This window comes from Etheostoma cragini, chromosome 23, assembly GCF_013103735.1.
Source record: "Etheostoma cragini isolate CJK2018 chromosome 23, CSU_Ecrag_1.0, whole genome shotgun sequence".
In the NCBI taxonomy this organism is placed as follows: domain Eukaryota; kingdom Metazoa; phylum Chordata; class Actinopteri; order Perciformes; family Percidae; genus Etheostoma; species Etheostoma cragini.
Window position 1 is genome coordinate 16,466,876 of NC_048429.1, and position 18,032 is coordinate 16,484,907.

The 18,032-nt window shown below is 42.2% G+C and overlaps 1 protein-coding gene across 4 annotated transcripts in view; it reads right to left on the reverse strand.

Moving 5' to 3' along the window:
* Window positions 1-15,224: 15,224 nt before the first annotated feature.
* lmo3 (LIM domain only 3) overlaps window positions 15,225-18,032 on the reverse strand; it is a 42,128-nt gene continuing 39,320 nt past the window's right edge. For 3 of the 4 annotated variants that reach the window (XM_034863914.1, XM_034863913.1, XM_034863912.1), the window contains exon 4: window positions 16,866-17,971. In XM_034863914.1, coding sequence (XP_034719805.1) covers window positions 17,866-17,971 — 106 coding nt within the window. In that variant the 3' untranslated portion in view covers window positions 16,866-17,865. The other variant, XR_004655503.1, reaches the window with a different exon arrangement.

The following is an 18,032-nucleotide window of genomic DNA, read 5'->3' on the forward strand; positions in this document are numbered from 1 at the left end:
TAATAATAGTATATTTGTATAGTATCTATAGTTCACAATGTAATTTGACAAAGGAAACAAACGAACATACAAATCAATACACATATATATACATCAAATCAATACACATAGCCATATGCACACATTATTGAATATGGGTACCTTGCCAGATAATAATGGGCGTCTCATTAATAATGCATGGTCTTTTGCTTATAGGAAATCCGCAAAAGCTGCTATTTTTCCCAAAAGTCGTCTGATATGGTGGAATATACAAAACGTTGGCTTCTGCAGCATTTTTATAAAGTGGATTAAAGTGCTGTATAATCACCCAGACGCTGCGGTACAAACTGATACGTAAATTTGGGAATAATTTGCTCTTGGAAGGGGAACAAGACATGGCTCACCTGTTTCTCCTTTGATGCTTTGTTTAGCCATAGAGCCTTTAGCAGGCGCCATTAAAGGGGGACTAACTGCCAAGGTTTTAGGGTAGGAGGTGTAGTGCACAAACTTATACTTTATGCAGACGATATATTATTTTTTGTGTCCCAGCCTAACAGATTAATACCCTGTTGACTCGGAATCATTGACATTGTATCTCTAAATTTTCAGGTAATAGGGTAAAATGGTCAGAGTCAGAAAGGTGCCTTCAACAGCTCAGTGCCTTTAACAACTCAGTATGCAGTGGGCAAAGCAAGGTATCATATTTCAGGGTATCTTTATCCCTCCCTGGTTTAAATACTTAGTTAAAGTTAATTTGGAACCGTTATTTGATCAAATTGCTTTAGATGTTAATAGATGGGCAACTTTCAATCTCTCAATAGCGGGAAAGGTCAATGTTTTGTTGTTTGTGTTCCCAAGCTGAATTACCTTATCCAATATCTTGCTCTGGAGGGTCCTCTGTCACATTTACAATGGTTTGACAGGATAACAAAGACATGTACAGTATATGTAATGGTAACGAACTCTGGCTACGTTTTAATAACTTACAAAGATCGATTGACAGAGGAGGTTTGGGTTTGGGTCAACTTAAAGCATCTGGCCTACTGGTCACTTTCTCCTGAGAGAGCGCCATTCTGGTATTCTCTTGATCAATCTGTTCATGCCCCATTATTGCTCTTAAAATTTCTGTCAGTTAAACTGTACGGTGAGGCAAAAACACATCCGATAATCTCTCACTTAAATGTCCTTTGAAACAATGTGGCACAGCTGTTTGAACTGGATCTATATGTAAATACTTAATTAAGTATCTGGCGTAATCCACATATATGTATTGGTAGATCCCCCCTTTTTGGAAGTATTGGTTGGAGAAGGGACAATCTCACAGGGCAATCTTTATCTCAGTGGCATATTGGAATCATTTGAGGATGTGGTACAGCAATTTAGAATCCCTTGGTCTCTATTTTTTAGATGTTTACATTCTATTGGTGGATTTTTGGATCCAGTTCTTCAGCCCCAAAGGCAACAGAATGTTTAAATGAGTTGTTGTTGAAATATGGAGAAGGTCATGAGCCTTCTGGGTATTATGTTATGCTTATGCAGGACCTGGGGGGTGGTGCCTGGACAGCCCTAAAAAAGACATGGGAAAGGGATCTGAGTATTATTAATGGATGATAAGAGGTGGGACAAAATCTGCAGGAATATTAAAACTATGTAACCCGATGTGAGGGTGCACCTCATTCAGTTCAAGTTTGTGCATCCCTTCCATTGGACTCCCTCCAGATTGTTTAGTATTGGTCTAAGACACATGAAATTTTTGGAAATGTAAAACTGAGGACGGCCAAGTATTCCATGTCCAATTGTCCTGTGATGAACTCCAGGAATTTTGGACCAGCATACATGATAACCTACGGTATGTCAGATTGCAGCCCAGTTGTTAGCACATAGGAAGCTGGGTCCAAACTAGTTTAATAAGAGCTCGACAGATTCTTTTAATGGAGGAATGAAGGGGTGCTGTCAGTCCAAGAATGGGCGGTGAGATGGCAGCATTTAAAAAAAATGTCATACAAACGGTTTTCAAGACGAAATGTCTACACAAGAAAATGGGGAAAGAACCTGAACTTTCTCGTGGGCTCCTAAGAAGCCGAGTACTGTGGAGAAACGTATACAATGCGTGTATTGTTTTGTCACACATACATATGTTTACAGCGGTTTATTATGTTATTTTGTAATTGTATTGTATGGAATAATTGTGGTTTATGGTGTTTTTCATTGAGCTATTAGTGATGATGAATGGGGGCGTTCGGGAGGAGGGGATGTGTGCATGTTGTAAATTATGTGTTTTGTGTGCTGTTTATGCGCGTCTGTCTGAGGTTTCTTGCTAAAAGGAAGTTTTCCTCACCACCCAAGGTTTCTTCCTAAAAGAAAGTTTTTCCACGCCACTGTCACACTAAATGCTTGCTGTTGGGGGAATTACTGGATTTGTTTGTAAATTATAGAGTGGTCTAGACCTACTCTATCTGTAAAGAGTCTTGAGATAACTTGTTTTGATGTAATACTAAGAACAAAATTGAATTGAGTAAAAACATTTTTTTTAATTGTTAATCATAAAAAAATGACATGCACGTTTTTGGCAGTAGGCTGATGAGACTGGCGATATTGTTGGGTGGAATGAACAGTACAATTTCAGGTTATGGAGTTATTAGTTGGAAAAAGTTATGGGCCATCCAGGGGTTCACATCTTTGAGGTAGCTTCTCAGGTTGCTATTGTATACAGGTTGTTTGTATCGGCATAGCAAGAAAAACAAACCTGCTTCTGGATAATTTGGTTGAGTAGAAGCATATTATCAGAAAATAAAACTAGACCTAAAATGAAACCATCTGGAACACCATAGGCAATTTGAGTTGTAGAGAATGAGTAGTTATGTGGTGACTGCACAGAATCTGTGAAAAAGGTAAGAATTACCAGAAAAGTAATCTGGAATCTTCACCTGAGCCCTGCAACCTGTATATTGTATGCTGTATCTGGACCTGTCTTTCTGCCTGCAACTTTATTCTTGCTCCATTCTGGTTACCTGTGAATTCTCAGTTCCTTATGTTGGACTTTCTACCCATGCCCGAAAGCTTTTGAATTCTCACCTTATCAATACACGATTTAACTGACCATAATACTAAACTCTTGTAATCCCTTAAGGTTACCTTAAGGTAACATTAAAACAATGACATTTTTTAAAAGAAAAATGTGTCCATGCTAATGAGACAACATGCTAACAGTATGCCCAGTATTTTCTGTTGGAGTCTGACCGATTGCACTCACTATTTAGAAGCCAACTACACAAACTAAAAGCAATACGCAGATGCGAATAGTTTGGTTCAGAGGATTATGAATATTTATTCTCACTCTATTGTGTACATATAGAGCACATGTCTGGTCAAGTACTGGCTAAATGATGAAAGGCCTTCAGTGCATTGCTTGTGCTTATTCTAACATGTTGATTACAGCTGTAACTCACCATTGCTGTTTAGTTAAGCAGCTTTCCTTTGTGACACAAATCAATAATTCACACTCACAGTTTTGGGTTCTTTGTTGTCCATGCAGGCAGTCCCAGGTAAGTCCTGGTGCCAAAGTGGTGCTGCATGGGGCTGGGAGGCCCCGGGGTAGGGCCTCGGGCAATGGCTTTGTCCCAGCTGCTCTCCAGAGACCGCCTTGCTCAACTGGTTCGCTCCCTCTTCAGAGACAAAACACTCTGTTTCTGCTTTCTCTCATATTCTGTTCCTCTCTCGCTCTACCCACGTATTCAACCCAAAGTGAAATACAGCCAAGTACTGCATGTGGGTGAGCTCTTCAAAATTGTTCCAGTGGGGTCAGGGGGTCAACGATGGAGGCGGCAAAAAGACGTCTTTCATGACTCCACCAATACAAATACATCAACAAAGAGAGGCGGTACAAGATGAGAGTCATGCTGATAGCAGCTGTATGAAATAGGAAAATCTTAACACATAGCAGATACAGCTCTCCTTCATGTGGGCCTGAATCTAAACAGCAAACAATCCCTTTCACAACAAATATCACTTGAAGCTAATGCTGATACAAGCTAACGGTGCAGTTTCTGGCGTTGGGGTGATTTCTGTGACAGCCCCACAATCCAACTGACTTGCCACCATTCCTGCTTTCTGACCAAGTCACCAAATGAAGCTCTCTCAGCCTCTGCGGGCCACCTTTCAGACTGGGGCTTGCCGCGGAATTAAGGGTGTCAGGTTCTGCGACATAGACGACCCATCAAGGTAGAGGTCCACAGTCAGAGGTACAGCTAGGCCCACTCAGTGGAGCTCACTGTTTCTGTTAGCGTCACCTCAGTCCACAGCCTCCTTAATAACACACTCAGTAGCAAGAGCTTGCAGAGCAGCAGTCAGCAAGGTGAGACGTGCACGTTAAGTCAATGGAGGTTACAGCTTCCCTGTGATGTTGTCATGAGATCTGATTGGTAGAGATTCTGACCTTGTGGTGCACTGGGCTTCTTGCTGAAAAAGCAGGCTGCAGGCTTTGTAATTGCTTGGGGTGTTAAAGGATAGTTTGGGTTGATATTATATTCAGGACACATTCTCTATGTCTTACTACTGGAATAAAGACAGGTTTCTACCGAGGGTTTTTACTGTTTGCTTCCAGACTTTGTTTATAATGTCTTATAAACAAACTGAAAGACACCATATAATATAAATCAACAGGCATTTCTATATAAAAATTGAAAAGTTATTACATAGGCTAACTTCTTATCCCCTCTCCCTTCTCTTTTAGGAAAACCCAAAAGAGATACGTTTTTTTTTACCTGGACCTGTACGCTCATCATCTCTCCTCTACTTCTCCCACTTTAACTTGTGTCAGTCAGCGCTGACAGTCAGACCCCCAGTTCCTGTAACCATAGTAACTCAGTCGTGCCTGCGTGCGCGTGCCCAGAGAGAGAGGCTTCTTCCAGAAGAGCCGCTGAGATTAAGCTAAACAGCAAGTTGCTAAAGGGCTCTGGAAAGTCAGGGGCTGTTCGTCAAACATTCGGGGTTGTATTCTCGGACGCCCCGGCCTAACAACGCTGCTTCTGACTTCATTGTTTGTAAGAGGTAAACTACCCAGAAACATCTTCAAATGGGCTTCCCCTTGCATCTTAATAAATAGCACTCCCAAAGGTGTGCAGGCCAGTCAAGGTCTTCCACGCCAAACTGGACAACCATTTCTTCATGGAGGTGACATTGTGCACGGGGGCGCCAACAGGAGTGTAGGTTTAGTTTCAACATTTGGGATTGGGGGGGGTACACATAACCAGGGGTAAGTGATGTTAAGTTTAGGAACCATGTGCATCTCAACAACAAATCTGTTAGAGAGTGTGACTTTGTTAAAGCCATATGATCCATAAGTGTAAAGCTACATGAATTTCTTTATTTGTCAGAATCATGATCATAATGTGACAGTTCAGGGGATTGGAGGACCCCGGCTGGCAGGATGAAAGTTAGCGTTGGATCCAAAAATGCTAAAAACAAACAACACAAAGAGTTTAAACTGAGGTAGGCAGTCCAGAAAACAGAAAAGGGCAATAGCAGGATAACAAAACCCAGATACTCAGAGCCCAGATACTTCAGGGAAGACTAACACAGAGACACACTAGCAGGAACAAACACAAAATGATCTGACAAAGGACAAGGGGAAGACAAAGACTAAATACACTGGGTAACTAGGCAACAAGAGGCAGGTGACAAGGGCTGGGAAACAAGTGAACAACATTAGGCAATCACAGGGGTGGAAAACCTAAAGGACAGGAAGTTCAACAAGACAAGACCAGACAGAAACCCAGACTATCAAAATAAAACAGGAAACAGAACATACAGACACCCATGGGAAAACACAAGACAGGAACTACAACTAGACAAGACAAGGGAGAAAACACAGATGATAACATGAAATAGGAAACAGAGGAAATACAAGGAACATAACAACATAATGTAGCACAAGCAGAAACATTTCTTGTTTTACGAACACTTTTTGTGCCCCCTAAATGGTTATTTTGAACTGTTTTTGGTGAGCCTTTCATATTTTTGGAGGGGGACAAATCTACCTCAGCTAAATATTGGAGAGGGACAAAACCTCTGCACCGCCCCCCCCGAAATATCTACGCCTATGATCCCCATGTTGACACAGCCAGGAAAGGGTTTTTCCCAAACTGATGGAAACACATTATTGTTCATTTTATGCTGAAGTTTTCAGATTTTCCTGTAATTCAACTTTAAAAAAGCAGGAATAGGCTATAAGCACACAGGGGTGTCCACAGGCTTTTGGTCGTATCTTGCACTTATTCATTTTCATTTCCATTGCCTGCTTATACATTTATCTGAAAGATTGTGTGTGTAGTGTTGCTTTCTGTTTTTTCTAAGACTGCACCTCTGTTTATCGCTGATACACAGTTCTCCTCAGATCCTCCATCCGCCCTGTTTGATTACACTCATCCTCCAGGGAGAGAGAGAGCAGTGTATTTGACTCTCCTCCGCACAAAATAAGATGTTTCATGGCACAACGCTTCTCCACCAAACAAGCTGGGTGGGTAGGAAACGGAGAGAAAATTGCCTTTTGCATAATCCACATCTTGATTCTTTTTTCTTTTTTGCTCATGAAAGGTTGTCTGAAGGTTATTGTTGAGAATAATGCAGCTCCTGCCCCCCTACAGATGACAATCATCTTTCCAATTTGTTTGAGATTAGGTCATATGGAAACAGCGCATCGTAAACACACCGGGTCGGCATGCCGGCGATAGAGGATGGGAAGGGTGGCACCGTTTCCCCCTGTTCTGGGTGCATCCAGCCCTGATTGCCATGACACTGGCAGTAGGAGAAGCCAGGGCAACAAACAAACAGAAATCCACAGATCTCTGTTACTAACTGGGAGAAAGAGAGTAGCCGACCCCCCACCCTCCTCCCGAAGCAGCCTGACCAGATTGGATGTTTGATTTGCGGCTGGATCAGTAAACACACTGCGGCTTTGGCTGTTTCTTTTGATTCAATTTAAATCATATCTGAACAAACAAACGAGTTCTCAGGGTTTGAGATACGACAGTATTGACATCAGGGCTGCCATCTGAGAAGAGCCTTAATATTTCTCTTAGCACTACTACAGGCACACTTTTATCATTTCAACATTTTAAATAAAGTTGCAGTGCACGGCTTCTGTTAGTCAGCTGTGTGTATATATGTGCGTGGGAGGTGGATTGCAATAATTTTGCTTACATGGTTGAGCTGGTAGGCTGAGGCCTAAATGGGCATCTGGTAGAGGTTACCCTGCTACATCAAACGACGAAGATTTGTGAGACCCAGAAAGCTGAAAGCATTCAGAATCCAGCATTTCACCGACCCTTAGCCTCTTGCTACGCACGCTGACTGCACTGTGGCTAATGACAGGCAGATTCCTCAGCTACGCTAACTCGCCTAATGCCTTCTCTGAATAGAGGATCAGTTGACTGGCTCAGATTAGGGCTGGAACATGTGTTTGAGATGCAACTACACAATCAATGGTGTGTAATTTGTGTGTTTCTGGGACATGGACATCTTCTGCTATCTAGAATGTCAATAATCAACCGGGTTAGCTTGTGACTGAAGAGACAACATGATACCATTTTAAACAATAAAGATTAGAATAGTAATTAGACAAAATTACATCCAATCTACTACAAAAGGTGGGAAGGATATAGTTAAACATTCCAGCACCAAATCAAAATGCTAAGGCCTCACTGGTGTTAATTGTGCATTACAGCCTGCTAGACAAAAATGGACAGCATTTATAGTGCGCTTTTCTAGTCTTAGGGCACCGTTACACCTGCCTCCTTTAGTCCGGATGAATCAATTGCCCTGCTGGTGCGGTTCGTTTGGGCACCTGTGAGAACACAGCAAAGGCACTCGGGTGCACCAAGAGCAGCCCAAACAAGCATACTGAGACCTGCTCGATGAGGTGGTCTTGGTAAGCCTTCAGTGTAAGGTGACCAGATTTCTCAGACAAAATCCGGGGACATTTTTGAGCTCAGAAGCGTAAATACCTCCAAAACAGGTCATGTTTTTATCTTTGTAAAACTTAAAACAGGGACACAGCCCCATGGGGCATCACAACACCTAGAGCTGCACTGGGGCACAAAGGGGGGTCCATGGGCTTGTCTATTTTAAAGGTGCTCTAAGCAATGTTGGGTGACATTACTTCTTGTTCTAGTTCAAAGTATTTAGCTCGCCACTCGTTCCTCCTCAGCCCTCCCTTTGTTTGCTGATTGGACGGCAAATTATTTGTCCGCAGAAAGCGCGCAAATAAACTGCTAACCCGGACGGTGTGCTGAAGGAAAATGAAAATTGAGCAAAAGTACGTAGGAGGGCGGAGCCAGGCTATCAATCTGGTGCACTTTGAAAAGAAATTCAGAGGTTAGACTTGATTGTTCTTATCTTTGGATGGAAATATTTGTGCTGTAACCTGAATTAGTTTGCACTTCAGAATTTTATTAACCATGCACACACAGGTGGAATTGGTTTTTCTTCATATTTTTGCATTAATGTGACTAGGAAGCATACCAGTAGAAATATATGTTCATATTTGTAAGTGGGATATATAAGTAAGTGGGATTGTCTGGAATCTGGCAATACAATAACCATTGTGGTGGGATACACTGGCTAAGCAATTTAAAACATTGTCTGTGCTGACATAAATAGTTCACATGAGAATACGTTATAATTTTGGAGACCATGTGAAAGATTTGTTGCAATTTCAAAACCGGATTACTCGGGAACCGCTTGTTGTACTGATGCATGTGTTAAGTGAAGAGTTTGTGAGATATTTCACAGAGAGTAATGGGTGTGCAGATATTTATGCATAATGTAAACATGATAACATTCCATGTAGGCCCCATTCTTGTTAGGGGTTGAGCCCCCTAAAGGTCTGATCCTAGACTAACCCCTGCTGCTACTTCACACACCACAGAAGGTAATGTTGAAATGTTTACTTAACTACATTTATCTGACAGCTTTTGCTTTATTGCGTCAGGCTTTTTTTGGCACCAGCTCACTGAGTATCGGATACAATAAAAACTATTGAGGAAATAGTTTCCTTTGACATTGATGCAGTATTAAACAAGATCGCTGCAATCGGCAGCGGTGAAACAAGCTACAATGGAAGTTAAGAGTCCAGTTTGTATTTACGCTCATAAAAGTGCTTGTTTTGCTTCTGACAGACTCAGATTAATATTCTAAGTGTCTGACAACATTATGGATAGGATTTCTAAAGAGGTCCTCCTTATTGTTAAAGATTGCATCCTTTTTTAAAACATAAAAAGTTAGCGAAATTGCATTCGCCAAACCCACCAGACTCCATGTAAATAATCAGTGGTTTTAGCATAGTAAAATACGGCTTTCTAAAACATCTCTGAGCTCCGAGCAGCGCTGGCTGCGTGTGTATGGTGTGCGACTATCGGCTATGTTTGGTCAGTGTTTTCTTTCTTTCATTCCAATTTTCGGTCTGTCAACCACAGTGAAAACTGGGGACATTTCCGGGTACAGATCCAGCCGGGGACAGGTCACCAAAACCGGGGACGTCTGGTCACCTTAATTCAGTGGAACTCTGGAGCGGTTGGTCTGTGGTGAGAACGTCTCGGTTTACGTATGTAACCCTTGTTCCCCGAGATAGGGGAACGAGACAGTGCGTCGGTTACGACACTATGGGAAAGCTATAGTGTCGTAACCGACGCAGTTCCACATTTTAGACTGAAATCTGTCAATTTGGGTGGAATTCCTGCACGTACATTTACCTTTGCAGAATCAAACTCTGGTAAACTCTAATGGAGCTTACCCACTGCTAGTACCAGCTCAGCTCGGCTCCGCTGGACCAGGGTCCCCCGTCCTCCTTTTAGGACCACCTCAAGCGTAAGGCGAGCGTGGCTGGTCGTTATAGCAACGCCGCAGGAAACAGCCATGACCCAACGCGACACACACACCGAAAGTCAAAGTTGTGTTGTTTTTGATTCTCTGCATGTGGCTGTTTGTTGCTAGCGATGATGACACAGTGATTAGTGACGATTCTCTTCGACCAATCAGCAGTTTGCAAAACCAAAAAAAGCAAGTAGAGTCAAGGAGAGTTGAGCAGGTACCGTGTAATGGAAAAATGTCATAAGATGCAACGTCTCACTATTTAGCAGCTTTAGTTGAAGAAGTGGAGGGTCCAGAATGGAATATACCCTTCCTAACAAGAGCTCATCTAATCAAGAACTACATTTTGCTATGCCACCTCCTGGTGTGACAGAGCACTAACACTGTACTGCTGAGACTGTCCACCAAAGGAAACAGCATGGGTTCATTAAACTCTAATGGTTGACGTAATGTATACTTAAAAACTCTGAAAACAGGGTATTATCAGAAGGAAAACAATATACAACCACATCTGATTCTCATTGAATAATTGATGTTACAAGGTCATCACAACATTTCAATCGCAAACTGGTGCTCTGCACCATTCTATCTTCTAGAGACCATAAATACCCTCAGCAAATTCACATATATTCAGTCATTAGTTTTGAATACACCTTGTTGGAACACTTCCACCCTGTGGAAGTGAATGGGGCCAAGGGACCACCTGATTTAGGAGACACCACAAAGATCCATATTAGATTCTGCATGGAATCTCTTTACACATTGGCAAGGGAGGTCAACGCAACTGCTTTCCCTCAACTGTCAAGTCCAAACAGCTGATTTGACAGCCATGACTAAGAGGCAGCAGCAGCTGTATTCACAACACCAAAGCTATTATCTCCAAGTGTTGCTCATGAAATTAAAGAACAGTGTATGGTATTAGTATACTGCTCCTTGTTTGGGATGGTCAGAATCTAAATAAGGCTAAAAACTGGCTTTGACTGGCCCTGAGTAGTCCCACAGCGGGTCAACACGGTAAAGCTGCACAGATGGGACATTACATCATTAGTGGTGAGTTTTTAAAAAACGACTTCGGAGAACCACCAAACAATCCTTATCCAGAAAAGTATACATTCATTTAATGTGTGTCTTCTTTTTATATAACACATGTCAAGAGTTGTTTGGGTAACAGTCTCTGATTGGTCAATGTATTGTTACTGAGGGCTCACTAATCTTTCAGGAGGCTGTACTCAATTGGGAACTACACTCAAATCAGACACAAAACTCCATTATCCCTGCAATAAAGAGCTAATGACCCAACAACTAGAATATATTTGCCTAGGCACCCATCTCCTTGAAAGGGCCAAAGGATAAGGAGTCATTAAAGCAACGTTATCTGGTCCAGATAGCATTGGCATGTCTGTAAAGATCATTATTTTTGCCCCTGGAGCCGTTTGGCAACGGAGAGCAGGGCTAACTGAACAGCCAGCGCTAACTCCAGGGTCAGCCGCAACACAGGGATGAAGACGCTAACGATACGCAGCCTGGCAGCTAATGCTTTTTCTAAATGCTCCTAATGACTGCCAACCCTAATGTAAGAGAGCTCGGGATCTCTGTTTTTCTTTGTGCTTCGTCAGCTCCATGTGGCAGAGTTGTTGCTTTTTCTCTACTTTTATCAGGATTTCTTCTACTTTGATGTATCCCCCCCCTTAGCGGGTGGAGGGAGGGGAGAGCACATCTCACTGACGGCCCCAGTGAGTTGTGAGCGGCTGATATTGTGATCAAAACTCCTGAATAAAACACAGTGTGGCTGTGTAGCTTCTCCTTTGGTACAGCCAAGTGTTTATGGGATGGACTACTCCGAACTTTAGACCCATGGACCTATGGATTCTAAGCCTAATATTCCTATGGGACTATCCAGATGTACTGTAACAGGGACATTAGAAATTGTTTGGGTCAAACTATTCTTCTTTTGCCAGACGCTGAAAGGGGGTCTGGCTACTCCACACTTGGGGAGGAACTGGAGCATAGGACCTAGACTAGGGTCAAACCAACATGGTCTACGTGGAAGTAGACCTGCAAAAATCAGAAGAAGTTTACTTTCAACCAAAATTGCCCCCCCCAAAAACATATACATGGTACCATACAAAGCTCTCTGCAAGTAAAATGACATTGAGGTTGTTTTCATTTGAAAAAACGTTCAACCCTCCTGTTGTCCTTGAGTCAAATTTGACCCCTTTAAAAAAATGTCCATGTCTGAAATATGGGTTTCTTTTTAACCCATGTCCTGTCTTCTCGTCTAATTTGAAAATCAACAGCTTTTTTCATGTTTTTGTCCCTTTTTTTCAACACTTTTGACGCTTTTTTCCCTGTTTCTCACTTTTTTGATGTTTTCAACACAACGTAACACTAACTTATTAACTCTAGTTTTGCAATTTTTTGAAATTATGGTCAATAAACCTCATTTACAGGAAATTGTACCTAATGTTTGAGTTAGAAAAGCAGAAATTAGGAATTATTTAGACCAAAATTAAAGGAATGGATGTTGATGGATAATCCCAGACTGGAATATGTCAACTTTTACTCAATACTATTTCAAAACCACTTCAATTTTTTCTCCAAATGAAAGTAAAGACTTGTACTTGCGAAAGAGCGTTGTGTGGAATCAATCATGTTATTTTGGGTAATTAAAAAGACCATTGATATAGGAAAACGGGTCAATTTGACTCGAGGACAACATAAGGGCTATCTCATACTTTGGTTTGAATGAGGTTTAATGACCACACATTCTAAGTGTAAAACTTATTGGTAACAAATCGATGTTAGTGATGCATACAAGTGTTTTGTTTTGTTTTTAAAGCTCCAAAAGCAATGAAAAAAGGGCCTAAACATTTAAAAAAAAAATTGACCCGGAAGGACAACAAGTTCATGGTTAGTTAAAAAAGCCTGGAGAAGGCTGAGACAGCTCATGATCAATACAAGTATTTATTGTAAAACTACACACACAACTGAAAGTGATCTCCTCAACAGGAACATGGAAATATCACGAAAGGTTTACAAAAGCATATGTTGCTACGCTGCTGCTCCGCCTGCTCCACTATGGCTTCCACTGAACATCTGTCCAACTCACACTGGCTGGGCCACTGGCTGGGCCACGCGCCGCTCCCTGATTACAGCTGAGCAGCTCCACCTGTGGGAGTCCCGCCACCTGCACAGGTACGCACCTGAAGACATTCACAGCAAAACAAGCAGAAAACAATACGGTCACAGCTGCAACCGATCTTTAAATAATGAGAGGTGAAGAATCTCTCAGACCTGTGTACGCTTCTGGAACTATCTGCATAGAGCCTATCAATTAGAAGCAAGATAGAAAACTGTTGAAAAAAAGTTCAGGTCTTCGGGGTAAACATACAATGGATGTGTAATTTTAGGATATTTTTAACCCTCATGTGACCCGTTTTTAGTTCTTCTTTTTCTTTTTTTGTCACAAAAAATGGGCCGTCAAAATAAGCGCTGAAAATCTAAAACATTATAAATATAAAAAACTTTGGAACAACCACCAAAAAACGTCAAAAAAACAACCACAATATTAAAAAAGTGACAAAACAAGGGTTAAGGAAAATACATTCCAAGCATAATCTTATAAGAACAGCCAGAAATGATTCCTGAGGTAAAGAGCTAGCAGATTTCAGAAAAAATAAATAACATTTCTCACTATCCGTACAGCGTACCCTTCAGTTCACACTGTTAATATTTCCTCATTAATATTTTACCTTTTATATTTCTTCTTGATCATATGTTTAAGTTCTGCAACAATAACTGATCCAGCTCCAGAAAACAATGCATGCTGGTATGCTTCTTTATATTCAGAGTTAAACATCATCAGGGGCGTGGTGCTGTTTGTTTGTCATATCTCTCCTCCATGCCATGGGCTTTAGTTATAGTCTTAAAGCGCTTACAAAATATGAATTTATATAGATGATAGATGACAGGCTTTATTAATCTCAAATTGTGAAATTTGTTAGCAGCAAGTGACAAGGACACACACACATACTCACTCACACACACATACAAAATATAAGAAATATATTAGAAATAATAAATAAAACTAAGATATAATAAAGATAAAAATGTCAACTACTGAAAATAAATTATAGTATATTTACTTAGAGTAATGAAAAGAATGTACCTATATATACAAGTTTAGAATAAAATGTAAAACCAACACACATAGCCTTTCAACCAGATTTTGACTGCAAATCTTTTTCTTAACTTCAATAAAGATAGTGTCTCGGGGGTGTGCACTGACTTTTCCTGTTTATCTCTAGCATATGAAAGTATCGTTCATACCACAGGGATCATAACGCCATTCTGGTGAATATGGGTACATGGTTAGTACCGTACACTAGACTTGGCCACGGCTTTGTTTTGCATCATCCTTGTGACACCAGACAACACGGTGGTAATGGTGCTACGTTCTCAGCAGCAGGATTCAGGGGCCAAAATCTGACTCCAGAGCAGCTGAGCCATAATAACACATGACACATGTCGGCCATTAGTGAGAATTCTCCCCTATGGTTGCCACACTTGCTTTTAATGTGCTTAGGCTGTAATCTCCATCTACTCTGAGTGTTTTCATCCGCTACACAACTTCCAACAGCTTGCGCCTAATCAAAGAGTTTCTCTCTCGTCTTTGTCTCTGGATAAGGAAATTCAATTAGCTTAATTGGCCTGGATATTATGCTCTGTAATGTGATGTAAGCATCAGTGTCGACAAACTTCACAGGGCACTTTGGAAGCACCTCGCTAATGAGAGCAATAACTTTAATCCAAATGTTTTACGTCGACATTCCACATGATTCCAAATTGAAATCCAGATAATTAGTTGAAACAACCTATGAGGTGATAACGAGTGCTTCTTCCTGAATGCTGCTGATGGCGATGTGAGCAGCAGTTCTTTTCCCCCTTGTTTGACACATGACAGGACCAAAATCTACTTCCCCCCCCCCCCCGACAAGATGAAAGACTGTTGTGTTTTCATAGCTGAACAAAGGCTTGATTTGAAAAATGAATCTCATTTGAATGGGAAATCTAAACCATGCATCCAAGGCGCACTGTCGTGGGGACAAAAGGGCATTTTACAAGCAGCAGAGACAACAAGCTGAGGAAATGATTGCACTTTAGATCAGTCATATATCATAGGCTGCACCATGCTCTGCTGGTCCGGGTAATGGACAGGAAACTCCGGGTTTGGTTCTAGCGCTGTGCCCTTGGAGCTAAATACTTGACCTTAGTTGTTTGAGCAAACACTGATTTCTAAATGGATACACCAAGTATGAAAGTCTAGACTTTCTTCGGATGTAAATCACAGCCTGAAAGAAAAGACACCACACTCACCATTAACACAATAAAACTGTATTACATTTGTGCTTAAAATTATTACAATTACAGTATTTACAAGCGTTGTCCTAAAAATAAACATCTCATGCTGGATGACACGTAAAAAGAAATCATTGTACAGTAGCAAGCCAAAATGAATATTTCTTATATGTACACCCACAATTTACAAATGAAAATGAATGGGTTTTATCTCCAGCAAAGAAATGGTGCTGAGCATTGTTGCACACGCTCGGACGTTTATGTTAATACCGGATGGATTTCCTCTGCGGGGGGGCGCTGGGACCAAGATGGCCGCCGTGATGCAGAGAGCAGTTTACTGAACCCAAAGCTGTGTGGGAAATGACAGAGCTACCCTCAACATAAGCCAAACAGAGACAGAGAAATCATCAACTGGATTCAAGTATCAGCATGTCAAACAATGCCAAATGATGGACAACAGGTAATGCTTATCAAATAAATAGTGTACAAAAAGTAACCAACCCCAACCACCCCGGACCAATCTGTACACCCCAAAGACAAACCAGCATGTCCCCACATTTCCCTTTGAGCAGTGTGAAAGCAAGGTTTTCATAAATAGAAAGACTGTTTCCAGCGGAAAAATACCCGGCCCTCTTTCAGAACAGAAGCTGGAGTCCCAGTCAATACCCGGCAGCCATACGTTGTTGAATGGAGCCCTGACACGATGCAACACAGGAATGGATCTGTGCCTGGTCACCCCATGATAGATAGCGTGGCGCGGCCACGCGTTTGTCCACAGGTATTCTGTCCTCTCCATCATGGTTAAAGCTGCTGCATTGGTTTTTTGGACCACTCGGGGGCAGTAGAGCAAGCTGAGAGCATAACATCTTTAAAAAAACTGTAGTCCTTCTAACGGTGTTGCCAAACCAATCTGTTGCCTAGTTACACATCCAGCAGACACAGAGCAACAACATGAGGATGAATGGAAGTCCATTGTTCACTGTTCAAGCTCTGTTTTGGCCTCCAGTGGTAATGAATGCTGCTGAATGCTCCTCGGAGCCACCTAGCTGCTAACAGGGACTGCTGTTTGGTGCATGTGTGTGAGCGAGAGGGTGACGGCGATTATCTTCAGACGGAGTAGTGGCTCTAGAGCCCTAGTGGGAGAAACAAAGTGTCTCCCCTGTTCTTTCGGACCACGGTGAGACATCTGGAGCAGGAGAAGTTAACCCTCTCCTTGATTTCATGTTTATGGAGAAGGAGAACCATGAAATTAGTTAGGGGAGGGGGGGGACTGGACGCTGTAAAGTAACGCTACCAAGCCAAAGCCGAGTGAATTTTCATTGGCGCAAAGTGTAGTTAAATTTTTGGAGAGGTGCAGGCTACAGCGGTGTAGGTCTGCATCTCCCCGTAACTATGTACGTAGCCACGGCGTACATTGAACACAGAAGTGTAAATCATGCTGTATATGCATTCCTTCCTCCACGGCGCTGAGGAGGAGGGTCTGGCTAGTCCAAACAACAATCCTGGAAGGGAAAAACTGTGCTTCATTGGCATCTCTTTGAACCAATCACAATCGTCTTGGGCGGTGTTAAGCACCGTTACGAGGCACGGTGCACCTGGTAAATAGTCTCAGGAGATCTGATGATTAGTTAACCAGAGTCCTCATGTAGACTTTTCTAAAACTAACCAAACTGCAACCGCCCACATCTTTAACAACGCGTTTAAAACCACAATTGTTGGTTCACGGGTTCAGACCCAACGATGGAAAACGCTCCTGTGGGTCATAATAGAGGGAGGAATAAAGAGATATCGTTTTATAGTTTGGAGGACTGGTCCCCTCAAAAGCTGACTCCTTTGACCAGGAAAGAGCTTTTCAATGATAGGCCAATCACACATTTACTTTATGCTGCCAGAGGAGTCGTCTCCAGGGGTCAACTGCTTCTAGTGACATAGTGCTGTCACATCTCTTCATCTAGTGACTGCGTGGGAGATTCCATCCATCCAGAGAAATGCTCTGATTATGTCACAAAGTCTACATTTTAGAATTTGTGAAATAATAAAGATTTGTGATTTGGAAGCATGTTGATGCTCCTGTGATTAAGTTTGGAATCTGAAGGAACGGATGACTTGGCCACGCATGCACTCTCTCTCACACACACACACACACACACACACACACAGCAACAAATAAATCATCAGTTTACATTCACTGTGTTTTAACTATCATACAGTACAGGGGTCCTTTCTCTCAAACATGGATTGGCAATACTTCAGTGTATTTTAGAATTCAAGTAGTAAGTTGTCTGTCCTTGTCAGATAAGGTGAGACAAGACTGCTTTTGGGTGGGTCCATTTTCTTTTCGATTGCAACCAGCAGGATCAGCTGTTGGCTAGACCTCTCTGGTGTCAGCATCTGTCACAAATGGCCAAAGTGTTTGTTTTCATTTGTGTATTTTATTGTAGGCGTCTAGTGCCTTTCCCTGCCACGTCGGCGTCTGTATGACTATTCTGTACAGCAGAGTGTGCTCTCCCCCTCCCCCCCCACCCATCCAACCCACCCACTCCCAGGCAAGTTGAGTTATGTACATGATGGGGCCAGGAGCTGGACAGGAGCAGTCTCTCCTTCAGTCTCTCTTGCTCCCACTCCTACTCCTCCTCTCCCTCCTCCTCGTCTAGCAGGGGGTCAGCGGACCTGTGGGGCATAGCCCTCCTTCATCAGCCCCTCCTCGTAGTCCGTCTGGCACAGGATCATGTTGTTCTTCAGGAAAAACTTGTCTCCCACACAAAACCTGCGCCAGAGAGAGAGAGAGAGAGAGAGAGAGAGAGAGAGAGAGAGAGAGAGAGAGAGAG